The 17,126-nt window shown below is 51.5% G+C and overlaps 6 protein-coding genes across 6 annotated transcripts; 2 read left to right on the top strand and 4 right to left on the bottom strand.

Annotated features, from left to right (window-relative positions):
* The first annotated feature begins 1,892 nt into the window (after positions 1–1,892).
* On the top strand, positions 1,893–3,262 carry BO87DRAFT_380814 (FMN dependent dehydrogenase). Its single transcript, XM_025624382.1, has one exon. It carries the CDS (start codon positions 1,957–1,959, stop codon positions 3,157–3,159), a length of 1,203 nt encoding a protein of 400 aa, XP_025474541.1. The 5' UTR covers positions 1,893–1,956; the 3' UTR covers positions 3,160–3,262.
* Positions 3,263–3,395: 133 nt separating this feature from the next.
* On the bottom strand, positions 3,396–6,231 carry BO87DRAFT_463277 (putative endoglucanase; the record flags this gene model as incomplete). Its single annotated transcript, XM_025629224.1, has 7 exons — positions 3,396–3,409; positions 3,456–5,258; positions 5,306–5,359; positions 5,409–5,649; positions 5,696–5,894; positions 5,938–6,082; positions 6,132–6,231. 7 exons carry the CDS (start codon positions 6,229–6,231, stop codon positions 3,396–3,398), a joined length of 2,556 nt encoding a protein of 851 aa, XP_025474540.1.
* A 1,791-nt stretch (positions 6,232–8,022) lies between these two features.
* BO87DRAFT_449368 (uncharacterized protein) lies at positions 8,023–9,338 on the top strand (the record flags this gene model as incomplete). The annotated part of the gene is made up of 3 exons (XM_025628355.1): positions 8,023–8,239; positions 8,291–8,327; positions 8,395–9,338. The coding sequence occupies exons 1-3, from the start codon at positions 8,030–8,032 to the stop codon at positions 9,336–9,338; spliced, it is 1,191 nt and encodes a 396-aa protein (XP_025474539.1). The 5' UTR covers positions 8,023–8,029.
* A 223-nt stretch (positions 9,339–9,561) lies between these two features.
* On the bottom strand, positions 9,562–11,847 carry BO87DRAFT_410758 (HET domain-containing protein; the record flags this gene model as incomplete). The annotated part of the gene is made up of 2 exons (XM_025626367.1): positions 10,268–11,847; positions 9,562–9,826 (listed from the first exon to the last, which is right to left on the bottom strand). Exons 1-2 carry the CDS (start codon positions 11,767–11,769, stop codon positions 9,562–9,564), a joined length of 1,767 nt encoding a protein of 588 aa, XP_025474538.1. The 5' UTR covers positions 11,770–11,847.
* A 357-nt stretch (positions 11,848–12,204) lies between these two features.
* Positions 12,205–13,878, bottom strand: BO87DRAFT_410757 (flavin monoamine oxidase family protein). Its single transcript, XM_025626366.1, has one exon. It carries the CDS (start codon positions 13,840–13,842, stop codon positions 12,400–12,402), a length of 1,443 nt encoding a protein of 480 aa, XP_025474537.1. The 5' UTR covers positions 13,843–13,878; the 3' UTR covers positions 12,205–12,399.
* A 233-nt stretch (positions 13,879–14,111) lies between these two features.
* On the bottom strand, positions 14,112–16,874 carry BO87DRAFT_380812 (catalase/peroxidase). Its single transcript, XM_025624381.1, has one exon. The coding sequence runs from the start codon at positions 16,480–16,482 to the stop codon at positions 14,194–14,196; it is 2,289 nt and encodes a 762-aa protein (XP_025474536.1). The 5' UTR covers positions 16,483–16,874; the 3' UTR covers positions 14,112–14,193.
* Positions 16,875–17,126: the final 252 nt, after the last annotated feature.

Raw genomic sequence — 17,126 nt, 5'->3', positions numbered from 1 at the left:
CCCGGACTCCAATGCCAGGGGCGCCCCCAACTTTCCAGGACGACTTGCCAATAATTCGATGTGGTGTATCACAAGCCCCACCAAACCGCGACTGAAAGGGCTGGTTCTCCAGGCTGACAGTTTTAATACTATAGCAAGTGAAGCGAAATTGGATGGTAGTGACGTACACTTCTGTGAGGTCATGCTTCAAAATTATGCTTGATCTGGTTATAAGTGTGATGGCTGAAACGCTAATCTCAATCGTCACCCACCCCCATCCTCCCTTGGGCTGACAGTCTGATTGATGATCAATGTCTTTTATGTCCATTCATTGCATGCATGTTTGGTGATCATTCTTCACCATGGAGTATGCGTTTAGGCAGAACTGTCAGGCCCCGGATGTTTGGCGGGAAGCTACGCCTTCTGCTTTTGCTGTCTGGGGCTGATATTGTCCGATATACCTGAGTGTCCCTGATACTTTTGTCATTGACGTGGGTGACTGATTTCTCACGAGAATTTTATGGCAGAAATGGCCGCTTCTAGCGCGCTATTAACTGAAGCATGCCCAAGCGACCGTACAAGGACCCGCAATCTACCGTATGGTAAGTTCTCCATAGACGAGGTCTGGTCAGTCAATAGCTATTATCCAAGACACTAAGGTAAACATAGGGATTAACAACTGGCAGTCGGCTATCGAGAATACACTGCTCAATTGGTTGCCTCTGGCTCCATCTCCACCACGCTCTCGTCAAGGCACCATACCCTAACGGGGCAGCGGACCGGACACGGGCGGAAGGCACCTGGACGGCAGCGGCGATGTGGATATCTCGAGCTAGTAGGAGCTGAGAGGTACAGTAAGTAGCAAAGATAAGGTTGAGGTGGCGGTGAGGGCTTTGTTTACCAAAGTCTAGAAGGCTGAAGGGTGGGAGATGGCGATGAATGGGACCTTGAAGGCCTAGACAAAGTCTTAACGGGTGGATCACCAGTGGCGTTCTAGAGCATCAAAACTTTGAGCCAAGTCACGGATGATCCACATCGCCCCACTGTGCCACGGACCATCCGGACTCTCCTGCTGGCTACTTGGCTATCTCGTTGGAGTTAACAGGGTCTGTTTGGCACCAGTGTGGTCCTTTCATGGGATGATAGTGGTTGTGGTGTTGACAGCGTTGACCGCTCCACAACCAATGCAGTGGCAGATGTCCTCAGAATTTGTCGGTTCGACGGGGATGGACATCCTACCATGGAGGAGCTGAGGAGATACCAGTGTACCAGAATAGGAAAGCAAGGACATCCTATATTGTGCTGATGATAATGGGCTTAGCAAAGGGTAATTTTCCCCTGTCTTTCGTGGTAACAAACCCTTATTTTACCCATACCCGATGCAGAAATCTAACCGTCCGCCAGGCTGTACAGTGGAGCGATTTCTTCTCTGAGTGTTAAGGGTCCAATAGTACCTTGTACATTAAACGAGAACTTATCTACTCAGTGCAACATAACAACTACAAGAGATGACCAATGGGTTATTAGATAATTTACCTAACCTGGCCGAGAAGGTGGTTGTCGAGACAAGCGCTGCAGACGGGTAAGATGCCTCTTAGGAGAACACCGCCGCGGGACCCTAAGCCAAGGACTCACCCGAGCCTGTACGCGACTACTATATCACAAGTATAGATCTCCTACCTTCTATGGTGCCGCTAAGTATGGTGCTCTTATTCTACCAGGATAAATGCCCCTGAACTCAGTGCATGAACCGCTGCACATCGTCGGTGCCTGAGGATCTGCCCCACCCGCTCCATCCATGTCGTCATCGCTGATATCAATCCTCCTAGTCAAAAACCTGAAATGCAGCAGCCCTTGACACATATATCTCCCAATTACACTCTCATAACTCCTTTCCCTTCTTAAAACTCCTACAAACTTTACTCCTTCCTACACTCTTACATACACAAACCCCAGAACACAAACACACAACGCGAAATGTCACCCTCACCCTACGCTTACCAATCCGAAGTGTACGCGCACGGCCTCCGCGACCAAAAGCCTGCTATAACATTCATCCCCAGCGAATGGGAGAACCTCGCACGAGCGCGCCTCTCCGCCAACAGCTTCAGCTACGTGCACGGGTCGGCAGGAACAGGCGAGACCGACCGCAAGAACCGGTCCGCATTCCAGAGCTGGTCCGTAATACCTTCCCGACTGGTCCCCTCGGCCAAGTTCCCCGATCTATCGACCACCCTCTTCGGCAAGACCTACTCCTCGCCTATTGCCATCGCCCCCGTAGGGGTACAGACTATCTTCCACCCGGAGGGTGAACGTGCCGTAGCGCGCGCCGCGGCGGAGCTGGATGTGCCGTATACGCTAAGCACGGCGACAGCGACCTCTACTGAGGATGTAGCAGAAGCGAACGGGGCGGATGGGAAGCGGTGGTTTCAGCTGTATTGGCCTGGGAATGAGCATAATGATATAACGGTTAGTTTGTTAGAGCGGGCCAAGAAGAGCGGGTATGATGTGTTGGTTGTCACATTGGATACATATATCTTGGGGTGGAGGCCGACGGATATGGATAATGGGTATAATCCATTCTTGAGGGCGGATAGTATCGGGGTGGAGATGGGATTTAGTGATCCGGTGTTTAGGAGGCATTTCAAGGATAGATATGGGAAGGAGGTGGAGGAGGATAAGGGCACTGCTGCGGCGGAGTGGACGAAGATTGTGTTCCCCGGGGTGTCGCATTCGTGGGAGGATTTGGCGTTTTTGAAGGAGCACTGGGAGGGCCCGATTGTGTTGAAGGGGGTGCAGAGTGTGAGGGATGCGAGGAGGGCGGTGGAGTGTGGAACGCAGGGCATTGTTGTTTCGAATCATGGGGGTAGGCAGATGGATGGGAGCGTCGGGTCGTTGGCGGTGTTGCCGGGGATTGTGGATGCCGTGGGGGAGCAGATTGAGGTGTTGTTTGATTCCGGGGTGAGATGTGGTGCGGATGTGATGAAGGCGCTGGCGTTGGGGGCGAAGATGGTGCTGGTGGGTAGGCCGTATGTTTATGGGTTGGCGATTGCTGGGGAGGAGGGGGTGAGGCATGTGTTGAGGAGTTTGTTGGGTGAGTTGCAGTTGTCATTGCATTTGGGAGGGATTAGGAGTGTGAGGAAGGAGGATTTGAATAGGGAGTGTTTGGTAAGGGAGTAGATGTGTGTTAAGAGGGTTATATATATGGTATGGAAGGGATGGAAATGTCATCAATCAGCGCATTGTAGTAGACTAACGCATACTAGGTTATAGTCGATAAGCACCTCTCATTAGATGCCCTTACAGAGCAGAGCAGTTTCATAATTCAGAGTAGGAATTGGTTCAGTATCAATGTCAAATATACTTTCGATATCTGGTAGTATTCATCAACCCTCCTCACCCCCTACTACAACCACTCAACCCTCAAGACCTGCAATAGTCAGTCTCCATGTATCCAATACCAAGGAATAACTTACACTGCGAATAATACTCATTCTCATACGTGCACGTCCACCCACTCGGACACTGCGTCGCTCCCGTATATCCGCTGCCACCACACTGCCCATACGCTGACGCCGTCCCAGTAGCAGTCGATGTCGTTGAAGTAGTCGAACTACTCGACTTCGTAGTCGTCGTCAAGGTCGTCGACTTAATACTGCTCGTAGTGATAGTTGTAGCCGTACTCTTTGTGCTCGAAATAGTTGTGCTCGTACCTACCTTAGAAGTCGAAGTTGGGGTCGAAGTCTTCACCGCCGTCGACGAAGCACTAGATGCAGTAGCAGTCGCACTCGGCAGACTTCCACTTGGATCACCATAAAATATGCCCCGTCCATTTGTCCCGACAAATACCCTTCCATAGTTCTGCAAATCACCATTAACGACATTCGCCGATGCAGCCCCGAACCCGTGATCGGCGTCGGAGATTATCTGCCAATTGACACCTTGATCTTCCGTTTTAAAGAGACCTGTGACGCCATCGACGGTGAAGAAGCCGAATAGCACAGGGTAATCACTATCGGAAGAGGGCTTGCCAAACCCGAAGCTCCATCCCTCCGTGCATCCGCTTCCGATCTGAGTGAAGGACTTGCCGTAGTTGGTTGAATGGAAGAGGCCTGTGTCAGTACTGACCCAGACGTCACCAGCAAGGGAGGGATGCGCGCGGATGGCGTTGGCGGTTGTGCTGCTGCCAAGGGTGGTGGTGACAGTAAAGGTCGCCGCGGTGTCAGATGAAAGGTAGAAAGAGGAGCCGGACGCTCCGTAGAAGTAGGTGTTATTAGCCTTGTCAGAGGCGATGACAGCTCCAGATGGGAGAGAAGAGACTGAGCTGAGAGTAGCTGAACTTTTAGAACGATAGGCGCCGTCGCTATTCATGAGCAGGATAGTGTCGGCGTCTGCGGAGAGGGCGACTTGGCCGGTCGCAGTTGAGGAAGAAGCAGCGTAGTCGGCGTACCAGGACTCACCGAAGCTGGAAGATAAAGCGAGGGTGGGATCAGAGTCACTGGATCCAGAACGAACGATGTTGGCGGGCTTGTTGCCGGCATAGTCGATACTGTTAGTTGACCCGTAGGTTGGGGTGTGGTAATATTGTGAAGGGGCAGTGGTTAGGGAAGTGTGGTAGAAGCCACCATCGTCGCCGACCGCAGAGAGAAGGGCAGGTCCGCCCGGGGGAGTGATGAGACCGAGGACAGCCATTTCTTCAATACCTACGGCGAGAGATTCGATGGTTACATTGTGTGAGCTGTCCCAGTTTTGGAGGTCGTGACCACCGTAGATGGTCGCACCAGTACCGTAAAGCCAATGGTCAGAGTCGAAGGGGTCAATGGCGAGGGCTTCGACCATCCACCCGACGCGGACTGGGAACTCGTCCGTTGAGGTGTCGTCTTGTAGCCACGGGGCATTGGAGATGTCATACGAGTAGTAGTAGTTGATGCTGGGATAGCCATTCCAAGCCCAGATAGGTGACCAAGTTGCTCCTGAATCTGTACTACGCCAGATCAACTCATCGGGCCACCAGCAGTTGAGAGCTGCTACCATGACGGTGCCAGGGACCTGGAGGTCGACTGCTAGTCCACCATAGCCATAGTAGGTGTCCGCCATAGAGGTAGGGCTGATGTCGGTCCAGGTGCCGCTGGTGATGTTGTATTTGTGGACAGTGCCATTGGTGCCGTCATACGGGCCGGCACCGTTAGAGTATGAGATATAGAGAGTGTGCTCAGATGGTGACAGAACACCTTTGTGAGGGAGGAAGCCATACGATGGCTCTCCGGACACCCAAGCCCCTGTATTTGTTAGATGAAGTTTGTGGGAAAAGAGTAGAGGTGCTTACAAGTTTCACCAGCATCTTCAGAAACAAAGACTGATTCTCCAGTGTCCACCACGCCTGTTATTGTCAATGAACTGCCCTAAGAGATCTGAAGTCTCTAACATACCGACAAAGATGCGCGGAGTCGGAGAGCCGCTGGACCCTGAGGTCGAGTCGAAAGTGACCCAGGCAATTCCTACCGGATCAGACGTGTAGGTTGAGCTGGAGTCTTGGAAATAAGTGCCAGTCCACTTAAAGGCAGTCACGTTCGACCAGGTCGCGCCATAGTCCGTGCTCTTCCACAAGCCATTGCCACTACGAGCTCCAAAGTACAAGATGCTGTTGTCATTCGGGTCCACGGTCAGTCGCTGCAGTGGTCAGTGTATGCTAGCAATAAACAGACATGGGACATACTTCGCCAACGCCCCGACCGGGCATGTTCCCTCCAACTTTGAAGGGGAGCTTTGTCTCCTCCCAGGTATCGCCCTGGTCGGTTGACCGCAAGATCGAGCCGTCATTGGGATCCCAATCGTTGGTGTACATGCCCATTGCAACATACACTCGGTCGGTATCAACGGGATCGGTCGCGATCGCATCAATGCCCCAGTCGTGCCTGAACAGTGAGCACGAGCATATCGCAAGAGGGGATTACGTACCAATTGGTGTTGTTGGCCCAGTCCATCAAAGGAGTCCATGTATCATCCGAGTTCAATCGGTATGCACCACCGATGTCTGTGCGAGCATACGCGACACCTTTGGCTGAAGGGTTGAACACGATGCCCGGCGTGAAGCCTCCGCCACCTGAGAACATTAGCTTGTTCATTCCCTATGCCGAAAAAATAAACCATACCTCCTGTGACTACATTCTTCCAGGTATATTCCTGAGAAGCGGCTGCCTGGACCGAGTCAATCAAGTAGCCTGCTGCCAGGGCCGTGATTGTACGCCACATTGTGACTGGTGATAGTCTTGGTGCTACTGATGAATTGTCGATTCATGTGGGAGAGCATGGAGCTTATATATTCAGCAGGTTCAAGCATCGGAGCTGCTTTTCAGGCACAATTGTAAGGTAACGATGTTCGCACATGCGTGACATGCAGTTGGCCCTGCGTTAGTGACTCGAACGAACATGCTATACCTGACCTGGAACGGACCAAGGCATTGTGTGGTCAGACAGACGAATCTTAACCTGCTCCGTATGGATGATCTGATTGTGCAGATGCAGGGACGAGGACATATATCCGGAGAAAGGACCGAATAGCCGAATAGATTAATTATGAGGAGATTGGGGTCAGATGTTGCTGCGTGACTGATTCATCACGGAGAAGCCTCCGAGATGACAGTCATCAACATATTGACAGAGGAGCTTAGACTTTGGTAATATCCGCGTGTGTTCGAACAGTACTCATAGGATCATGATACAAATTCCTTCATGGAAGCTGTAAACTGAGTGGCTTTCATAGTGTGATGACGGAGACAAAATTAACTCTGATTGGCGGAACAACGAGATGCAGATGGGGGTGAATGCATGCCATTCTGATGGCACGCAGTCCCGGACAAGCACGGTCGGGGGTTTCTTCTGACGCCTGCAGGGCTAGCGCAGCCATGTTAACCTTCACACGCGAACGACCTTTTCCAGTTGAAAATCACACAAAATGTGCAGCTGGGTTTCGTCTTGCCCGAAGGAGTACTCAACTAAAGCATGTCTTAGTGCAAGAGGCCTTGGCAGCTATGACTCGCCTGGTACCTGACCTACCAACTTGTCATAGCCGGAGCAATAACTGCAAGGCCTGCCATAACATGCCGAAAGGCTCCACACTTCCAGTCAGAAATTTGACTTAACGCTTTTGCCGCCCGGTCGGAGTGGACTCGATCCAGGCTACTGTTCAGAGGGTGACCCTATGGCACTCCGACCGAGGGAAGTGGTGGGGAGCCAATATAAGTCCGCTCAAAATTACGAACCGTCTCCCCATCGATGGGTTAGACCGTATCATAGCCAATTAACAAAGTAAACTCGTTAAGTGCCATTCAAGTGTGAGACTGAGATCAAGCTACCGGGGGCCTAGCCGTCCTTTCGGCCGAAACTAAAGTGCGATCCAAGCTCGAAGCAGGGCCGGTAAAGCCATTAAAGTTACTGTGGACATCGGGATTTGATCAACGTCCTGGAACCATATCTGGCGAATAATACCAACGGACGAGTCACCATAAGGAGCAAGATAAAGAGTGAATCCCGAAGGTGCCTGTTGATCCATCAACGTCAGAATCGGCCCGTCTAATCAATCCGGGACTGGAGACCACAAGCCGGGATGAAATATTGATACGTCCACTGCCCTCACGCCACTGTGACATCCACCTGCAGGCTAATCCAGTTGACAGGTGCCAGGACCACCAGCTCTTCTTTGTGTGGGCGTTTCATGGTGAAACGCCCCAGATCGATGGCCAATTTAGGGTTGCCGCCCCACAACGGGCTGTCCCATTTTTGAGCTTCGGGGCCTTATTGGCTCCATCTAGTCATTGGTGTCATGGTTATATTGATTCGGAGAATTTGTTTGTGTCATTTCCTGCTTGTATCCATAATAGGGAGCTTTGTTTGTGGATCTCATCTTTTTGCGCGTTGAGCTAAATTTACAGACACTGGAGCTCAGATTATGCTTGCTGTGGCAGGTATGTAAAGGATGCGGTTCCTGGTTTGCTGCACGTAGAGTTTGACTGCAGGTCATCATCCTGTCAGTTCTATTCATCCCTTAACCATGCCAGGAGGCCTGCATCCACCGCTTTCGGTCATGGAATCATGGCCTGCGCGCAACACCATCAACCCGGAAACCCATGGGGCAGCGTCCATTGCGCTCCCAGTTATCTTCGGATCCATCGCAGTCACAGCAGTCATACTTCGACTATGGGCTCGCTGCGTAATTCAGCGACAGGGTAAACTAGACGACATATTCATCGCATTAGCACTAGTAAGACAGACCCCTTCCTATCACAACCCAGTACCTTCTAACAACCTCCAGATCCCAGCCATAGGCCTCAACATCAGCTTCCCCCTGGGTACTCCCTCCACTCCTCCCATCCCCCCCACCCAACTTCCACCCAAATTAACACCGACACCTTTCAGGAGCCTACACCTACGGCGAAAACCACCACGTATGGGACAATACACTCCCCCAACTCCTCCAATCTCGCAAACTCGCCATCGCACAAGAACTATTCTACATCCTCTCCTCGTGCTTTACCAAGATCTCAGTCCTACTCTTCTATCGGCGCATGGGCCACCGGACCACCATCTCCCCTCGCTTCCTCAACATCATCTACATCAGCATCGCCAGCGTAGCAGCCTACACGCTCGCCTTCTTCATCGTAATCTGGGTCGCCTGTCGTCCCTTCTCGGCCTACTGGATGGAAGTCGACCCGGAGTATACCGCCACGCACAAATACACGTGCTACAATGAACCTGCCCATCTCATCGCCGCGACGTTTATAAGTCTTGTGCAGGATATCGTGGCCACAACACTACCCGCTGTGTTGTGTTGGAGTTTGCAGATGAGGCTGAGGCAGAAGGTGTTGCTCAATGGGGTGGTGTTTGGGTTGGGGTATTTGGCTGCTGTTGTGGCTGGGGTGAGGGTGTGGTTTCTTTATAGGATGTTTTATGTCAGTTATGATGCAAGCTGGGACGTTTGGTATTGCTGGGTGCTTGCTATGTTGGAGGTGGATGTTGCCGTGGGGTGTTCGTGTTTGCCCGGGGTTAATGTTTTTGTGAGGAGCGTGGGGTGTGGTGGGGGCAGGAAGGGAGGAAGTGGGAGTGGGAGTGGGGTGGGGTCGTGGAGTTGGCGTGTTGGGAGGAGTCGGAGTTGGAGTTGGAAGTGGGTTAAGGAGGGGGGCGTGGGGGTTCATGTTAGTACTAGGATGAGAGCCAATACTGTTGATGGGGAAGCAAGGGGGGTGAAGAATGAAGGGGGTGAGAGGGGGTCGAATGATACGGAGAGGGATCTTTTGGATAGGCAGGCTGGTAGTGTGGTTGAGTTGAAGGTGTATAGACAGGTGTCGGAGGGTGAGGTGTAACTTTTGTACTATAGTACTGGCAATGAATAGAATTACTTGTTTCTACGGATATGCCCATTGTTGCTGGGGATCATTATATCATCAATCACATGGAGGTCTTACAATATAGAAGTTATGGTTATATTTGAGTTAAGATGAGTGCATACTAGCTACGCAGTCTCCTCGGAAAAAATAGATTTATTAGTAGTATTTTATTGATGGGAGTGTAAACAAAATTGAGTCTTCAATCTTCATCATATGTTTCCTCCGTACCAGCAAGAGACAAGAGCGTCTTTGGTGGAATACATTTGCAGATGATGTACAACAACAGCATCTTCAGGACACCCCGCGAACGTGAATACTTCAGAACCCAGATGCATATTCTGCGTATAGCAGAAGGATTGCTAAGTAGTAAACAGCTTGCCGAACCAACAGCTGCGAGACTGAATTTATAAGCCATGACTGTTTGACGCATCTTTCGAAAGACAGCTGCTAGACGATCTTGATAGCTGGTAGCCGTCAGACATTCTTTATAAGAAATGATGTGTAATACTACTGGCATGGTCAGTGATATACACAATCTAGCTAAGTGGTCAATGGGAAATGTCAAGAACAAAGGTGAAAGCGCAAGCAGTCGAAGAAAGTGAATGCCTCTGTCACACAAGTAATCGAGCCAACTTCGATAAAGGCTCTCCACGAGTGAGTCATGCCTGAAACCTTGGTGCAGGAGACCCACCCAGTATCTTGAATTATGTACTTCTAGATCAGCCTGTTTCCTGTCAAGTGACCTGGGTATAATATCAATCATGTGAATTATGCTTTGAGACAAAGTCTGTGTTGTTGTTTCGACGGAATATGGGATCGAGGGACTAGTTGCCAAGTTCTGCTGACGCACTGAGTTCTTTAAGTCCTCGAACGTTGGTGTGCCATTATCTGGAGGAGGAAGGAACAAATAAGGTGTGGGTATGGTCTTCCAAATGGAGCCGTAGCTCCACCAGGGCTTTCTCATTCCCACATCCAATATGAATGAGAGACGGTTGTCATCCATGTCCTGAAGCCAAACAAAAACATCTTCGGTATCCTGATTAAAATCTCCCGTGGTTTTTGTGGAGAGGACCCTTGAATCAGACCGCCGGCCGGGATCAGATGGGAGTACGTCCACTATCCCAAGATTCGGCGGAAGACCTCTTATGATGACAGAATACCATGGGTTATACATGATCCCTGCATGGGTCGCCTTGATATCGGGGAAAAAGTAAAGCTGTTTGCGGGGCCATCTAAACCAGGCTGCATGATCGGCCACGTAGTTCCCTCGTGTGGATCGGCAGTAGGTATCGCCTATCTTCTGTAATGGCACGGCTATTAGCCTAGTAGGGTCTCTCTTCGTTTGGCACTGAAGGAGAATGAACCAGCCGTCTGAGAGCTCAAGAAGTGGCAGTTCTATACTTAGGCCCTTATTGGTCATTGAGAAAGGAGGGGTCGGCCTTTTGACGTCGCATGGAACTATGTCGCCACAACCTTGAAATGCCGCTGGAGACTCAGCAAGGATCCCCGAGAAGTATGAGGCGTCTATTGGCATTGCTCCAGAACATTCTGGAGGGGTTTCATAGTCTTTGAAGATAAAAACCAATTTCTCGAGCAACGACTGAGATATCGACCATGGTCGTTTATGACTCAAATCATGTTCTGGTTCTCTGAAACTCCACGCAAACAATGACTGATCGTCAGAATATTTAATGATTTCTTCTTGTAGTCTTCGAAAGGCAGCAGATCCCTCTCCATACAGGAGAGGCATGTTGACTTGAAGTATACCCAACAGGGAATATGCCATGTCTTCAGTTCGAGTGGTTTCACGGTTCGAAGCCCAGCTCATTCTTTCAGCGATACTTGTCGACTTCAATCTAAATCCAAGCAAAGAATTCTCTGGCCTCCAATCCAGAAATGAGTGATTTATACCAGTGATATCACTTATAAGCCCAGCCAAAGCCCCCCTCTCGTATAGGTCTGACCAATCTCGAGCCAGGAATACCAAATGACATGGTGCAATAAGCTCCTGAAGGGTCCACCCTCGAGTAAACCATCGACTCCGCGAAAAGGCAGCTTCATCAAGCCCTTCATCAGTGATCGGAGGTACGTCTGCTAGGTGGGCATAGCAAATTTTGGACTCGGCGTACCATGCCATCATAGAGTTGATGGCTTCAGAAAGCTCGGAACTGCTCGTTTTATCGATGCAGCATGTATCGACCCATACATAACCTAGTTCATCTTGCAGAGCCAATTCACAGGAATGGGTGATTTTGGCATAACCTTTTTTCTCAGTTACTGTAGGTGTTTGCATGTCCTGGAAGGTGACCTCATCTTCTCCCCAAGTATGAGACAGGACAGCATATTCAGGAATATTCTGCCCTACAAATTCCTCCAATCCGAGGGTTTTGGCGTTTATCAAGCGCATTGTCTTTGTTTAGAATGTTTTACTTCCGAAGTTTGGGAACCAGGCAGTGTTACATGCATGGATGAGAGGAATAGGTGTGCCAAGTGGCTAAAAAGACAGGGAAAAGGAGATGATAATCTCACGAGATATGACTGCTCAACTCCCAGCTCAGCAGCCGGGCTAATATATGGTGGGGCAGCAGTGCTTTTGTTTGTGGGGGGGCTGGCGGGGATTCTTTTGCTATGATTTGACAGCGAGCCGCCCGGGCTATTGAAATGGCCAGCTTACGCCCCATCGAACAGAATCGCCGGAGCAATGGGATTGAAGCAGAGCCTTGCGGACTCCGTTCAGTTCACAGGGGTTATTTTCTCACAGCTGTAGTCATGTGACTTAGTGGTCGGAACGGTTGATTGTGTTAGCTCACATCATATGGAGCAGTATATATTCTCGGTCCTGCTTGAATTGGAGGTCAGTTGTTTGAGGAAGTCATAGCAATCATTATTACTGCGGAGACGACCACTACTTGACTGTCTCATAAAACATCAGGTTATGAAAGCAGCAACTGCCATTCGTCGCCAAAACCATTTAGACGACGCCCTTCCCTATAACGATAATGCCCCAATATCCTCCGAGCAAAGGAACAATAACTGGTCACTCCAACGATCTCAACACCTCCGCCGCCACATGTTCTCCTGACCGAACAGCCCCATCCATATACCCAGTCCAATAGTATGACGCCTCCGTACCAGCAAAGTAAATCCCACCCACCGACTCCCTCAAATACGCACCATAGTCAGTCAGCACACTAGGAGGTGCATACGCGACCGGCCCACCACGAGAATATTCCTCCCAGTCCCAGCGCTGAACAATCACATGGTCGGGATGCGCAGCTTGTGGACCAAACATACCCACGAAGCTGTCAATGACTGCTGCTTCAATCTCTGTCTCGTTCATTTTGTCCACTAGTCTCATGTCATCCCCAACAATGAATCCCATGATAGCGCCAATGGATTCATCAACCGGGGTGTTGTCGAACGTTATGTGGATGATGCCGGTATCGGCAAGTGCTTGCGCATTCAGCCCCTGCTCACGCCACCAAGGTGTGGGATAGATGGCTATTGCTTTGCCTATTGATCCCATGCCCATGCGCTGAGTGAGTTGGTCTCGTGCTGGGGGGAGGGGTGGGTCGTAGGAGATGCGTGAGGCCATAGGAGGGGACATTGCGACGATGACTCGCTTTGCTATGATCTGAGTCTCATTTGAGATAATCATGTATTGCCCGTTGTTGTGTTCCACTCTCCGAACAGCACTGCAAAGGTGAATGTTCTCTATTCCCAATTTATCCGCCAACCTCAACGCTATCAGCTGGGTCCCGCCAACTATCCGACTCTCCTGAGCACCCCCAACCACATCAATAAGCCGATCCAGAGTTCCCACCTCCGTCTCATTCCCACTTGCGGCAATATAAGCGAGCGTATAAAGTAGCGAGGGCTCATTAGTCTCGGTAGCTAGAACCCCAGTAACGAATGTATTGAGAAGAAACTTTGCATCAGACAATGTAAGCTGCGAGGCGAAGAAGGTCCCCAGAGTCATGGTATCCCACATAGAGGCGTTGGGATGGTCCCATGGTGCCCGCACATTAATTTCGGCGGCGAGGGTATTAAGCTGCTGCTGGAGTGTTCCCACCTCGATCAAAGCCTCAGTGGCTAAGGGCGGAAGACTAGCACTGCCCAATTCACATGTATAATTGGTAACTGTACCGTTTCTCAGGAAAGTGCAATTTCCTGTGTTATAGGTTGGATATGTAGCTAGCCCTAGTTCAGCTGCGAGTGCTAGGACTCGGTCCTGCGTTGGACCCACAAACTCGGCCCCAAATTCCTCGACAATACCGCCAGGAAGTTCGACATTCAGGACACGACCTCCGACACGATCGCGGGCTTCAAGTATGGCAAAGGTTTTACCAGCGGCGGCGATGTCTTTGGCTGCGGAGAGGCCGGATAAGCCCGCGCCGATAATTGCAACGTCCACTTCCGAGACGGAGAAGGCTGCTGCGAAGAGGGAGATGAGGAGGAGAATAAGAAGATGGAGAGTCATGGCTTTTGGGGTTGATATTATCTGCTGAGATCAAGAATCCGAGCTTTGTCTCAACAGGCCGGCCAGGTCAGTCTCTTGACAGCTCAACAGCCCGACAATATAACCCGAGGATGGCTTGTGACCTTCCCGGATGGAAACCCGCCGGGACAACAGAGTATCGGTGGGAAGGCGCACCTGTGCAACCTTAGGATGGAAGTAGCTCTACAGGGCACTCACTTACATTAAATCCATCATTGGATTAGTGAAGCTTAATCAAGCAATAACGGTAAGAACAATGCATTTAGAAAGTCCTTCATTGACTATTCCATTACTCATGCTAACTAAATCAATTTGAACCGATGCAAGCACTATTCACAGCTTGGAGCGTGCAATACCCGAGGTCTTCAGGTCAAACCGGTCCAGATTCATGACCTTATCCCAAGCGGTAACAAAGTCCTTGACAAACTTTTCCTGTCCATCCGAGCTTCCATAGACCTCAGCCAGAGCGCGCAGCTCAGCATGCGAGCCAAAGACCAGATCCGCCCGTGTCGCCGTCCACTTTGGCTGACCCGTCTTACGATCCGTACCCTCGTACAGATCGCGACCACCATCCTTAGCCTTCCAGGCCGTGTTCATGTCAAGGACGTTGGTGAAGAATTCATTCGTCAAGCGACCAGGAGTGGAGGTGAAGACACCATGCTTCGATCCATCGTAGTTGGTGTTCAGGACGCGCAGGCCACCCACCAGGACAGTCATCTCGGGCGCCGTGAGCGTCAACAGGTGTGCCTTGTCGACGAGATAATGTTCAGCGCGCACCCGAGACGAAGACTTTCCATAGTTGCGGAATCCATCAGCCACAGGCTCGAGGTGAGAGAAAGATTCCACCTCGGTCTGCTCTTGACTGGCGTCCATGCGGCCGGGGGTGAAGGGAACGGTGATGGAATGGCCGGCCTCTTGGGCAGCCTTTTCAATAGCCGCGCAACCAGCCAGGACGATGAGATCGGCGAGGGAGATCTTCTTTCCAGTTGAGGAATTCCGGTCGTTAAAATCCTTCTGAATCTTCTCGAGCGCGGACAAGGTCTCCTCCAGCCATGGCTGGTTGTTGACCTCCCACTGGCGCTGGGGTGTCAGGCGGATGCGGGCACCGTTCGCACCACCGCGCTTGTCGGTACCGCGGAAGGTCGATGCAGAGGCCCAGGCGGTGGAAACAAACTTGGACTTGTCCAATCCAGTGTCGAGGATAGTGCGCTTCAGAGCAGCAATGTCGTTTGCATCAACCAGAGTGTGGTTGACAGCCGGGATGGGATCCTGCCAGATCAGATCCTCGGTTGGTGCCTCAGGCCCAATGTACCGAGTTCGGGGACCCATGTCACGGTGGAGAAGCTTGAACCAAGCGCGAGAGAAAGCATCGGCGAACTGGTCAGGGTTTTCCAAGAAGCGCCGGGAGATCTTCTCGTAGGTGGGATCGTAACGGAGCGACAAATCGGTTGTCAGCATCTTAGGGAGGTGCTTCTTGGAGGGGTCATAGGCATCGGGAATGATGGCCTCGGTGTTCTTGGCCTGCCACTGGTTGGCGCCCGCAGGACTCTTGGTGAGTTCCCAGTCGAAGCGGAACAGGTATTCGAGAAACGCATGGCTCCACTTGGTGGGAGTCTTGGTCCAGGTCACTTCGATACCGCTGGTGATGGCGTGTGGCCCTTTGCCGGACTGATAGCGGTTGGACCAGCCCAACCCTTGGTTTTCGAGACCAGCAGCAGCGGGTTCGACATCGACGTTATCAGATGGAGCGGCACCGTGTGTCTTACCAAAACTGTGGCCACCAGCGATCAGAGCGACCGTCTCTTCGTCGTTCATTCCCATGCGACCGAAGGTGGTACGGATGTCGCGCGCGGCGGCAACCGGGTCTGGGTTGCCATCGGGACCCTCGGGATTAACGTAGATCAAACCCATGTGTGATGCAGCCAGCGGCTTCTCCAGGTCGCGGGTGTGAATGTTGCGATGGGGTGGTTCGTCCCCAGAGAGAGCACCATGCTTGGTGACTCCCGGGAAGCCATCGGAGTAACGCACGTCGTTACCCATCCAGGTGGACTCTCCTCCCCAGTAGACCGACTCGTCCGCCTCCCATGTGTCTGCACGACCACCGGAGAATCCATATGTCTTGAAGCCCATCGACTCCAGGGCCACATTGCCGGCCAGCAGCATCAGGTCCGCCCAGGAAATCTTTGCTCCGTACTTCTGCTTGATGGGCCACAGCAAGCGACGAGCCTTGTCCAAGCTAGCATTGTCAGGCCAGCTGTTAAGAGGAGCGAACCGTTGTTGACCCTGACCTCCACCACCGCGGCCATCGAAGACCCGGTAGGTACCGGCACTGTGCCAGGCCATGCGGATGAACAGGCCGCCATAGTGACCGAAATCAGCAGGCCACCAGCCTTGCGAGTCAGTCATCAAGGCATGAAGGTCTTTCTTGACGGCATAGTAGTCGAGGCTGTTGAAAGCGGCGGTGTAGTCGAAGTCCCGCTCGTAAGGGTTGGATGCCGGAGCATGCTGGCGAAGAATGCCCAAGTTCAACTGATCAGGCCACCAGTCAGTGTTGCGGGTGCCTCCACCAGCAACGTTGGCGTTAGACCTGCTTTGGCTAAAAGGACACTTAGCCTCGGCCATGGTTGGATATTAGATGTGGATATGCGGAGATGTGATGTCTATGGCAGATGTCTGATGGATGGATGATGGTTCTCAGACAAGAATGATGATGCCACAATAAACTTTTCCAGTCACACCCTTGCCTGTCCCTGGGAAGCAACCTTATATAGGCTTTCCCCTCTTGCACTTTCCCCTCATCAACCCCTCTCTGTCTGGCCCGAAATGGCCCGGTCACACGCCCTCGTAGCACCCGGATTGCGGCAGCTCGAATTCGCCGGATTACTCACCCCGCAAGGATCTACAAATCCGGGGAGGTGCTTGGTCATCGACTGCTGAGTCAAGGGATTGGAGCCAGAACGATTGGAGAATTGAGGAAGTTTGGGTGGTGCCAAAGATGCAGAACTGCAACTGACTAAGAGTGGCAAGTGCGGGGAGAGAGCCAGCCAGCATCGAGGATTTGAGAGAGTTCAAGCCAGATTGGTGCTCTAGTGAAGGACCGTGCGACGTCGCGCGTCATGGTAGACTAACTAGATGCCTCCAGGCTGGCCGTATTACAAAGGAGGTTAGTGAAGACACTCGTAGCGAACTACCCTCTGCATAACTCTGGGGGTTCCTTCTTTAGTGACATTCATTGATTAGTATTAGCAGTTATTATTCATCGTTTA

This window comes from Aspergillus neoniger, assembly GCF_003184625.1.
Source record: "Aspergillus neoniger CBS 115656 unplaced genomic scaffold BO87scaffold_54, whole genome shotgun sequence".
Taxonomy (NCBI): Eukaryota; Fungi; Ascomycota; class Eurotiomycetes; order Eurotiales; family Aspergillaceae; genus Aspergillus; species Aspergillus neoniger.
Note: the sequence above shows the minus strand (reverse complement) of the source record. Positions and strands in the feature narration are given on the sequence as shown.

What these genes read in the sequence shown, in the direction of transcription:
- BO87DRAFT_380814 (XM_025624382.1), top strand. Translation starts at nt 1,957, where the DNA reads ATGTCACCCTCACCCTACGCTTACCAATCCGAAGTGTACGCGCACGGC.
- BO87DRAFT_410757 (XM_025626366.1), bottom strand. Translation starts at nt 13,842, where the DNA reads ATGACTCTCCATCTTCTTATTCTCCTCCTCATCTCCCTCTTCGCAGCA.
- BO87DRAFT_380812 (XM_025624381.1), bottom strand. Translation starts at nt 16,482, where the DNA reads ATGGCCGAGGCTAAGTGTCCTTTTAGCCAAAGCAGGTCTAACGCCAAC.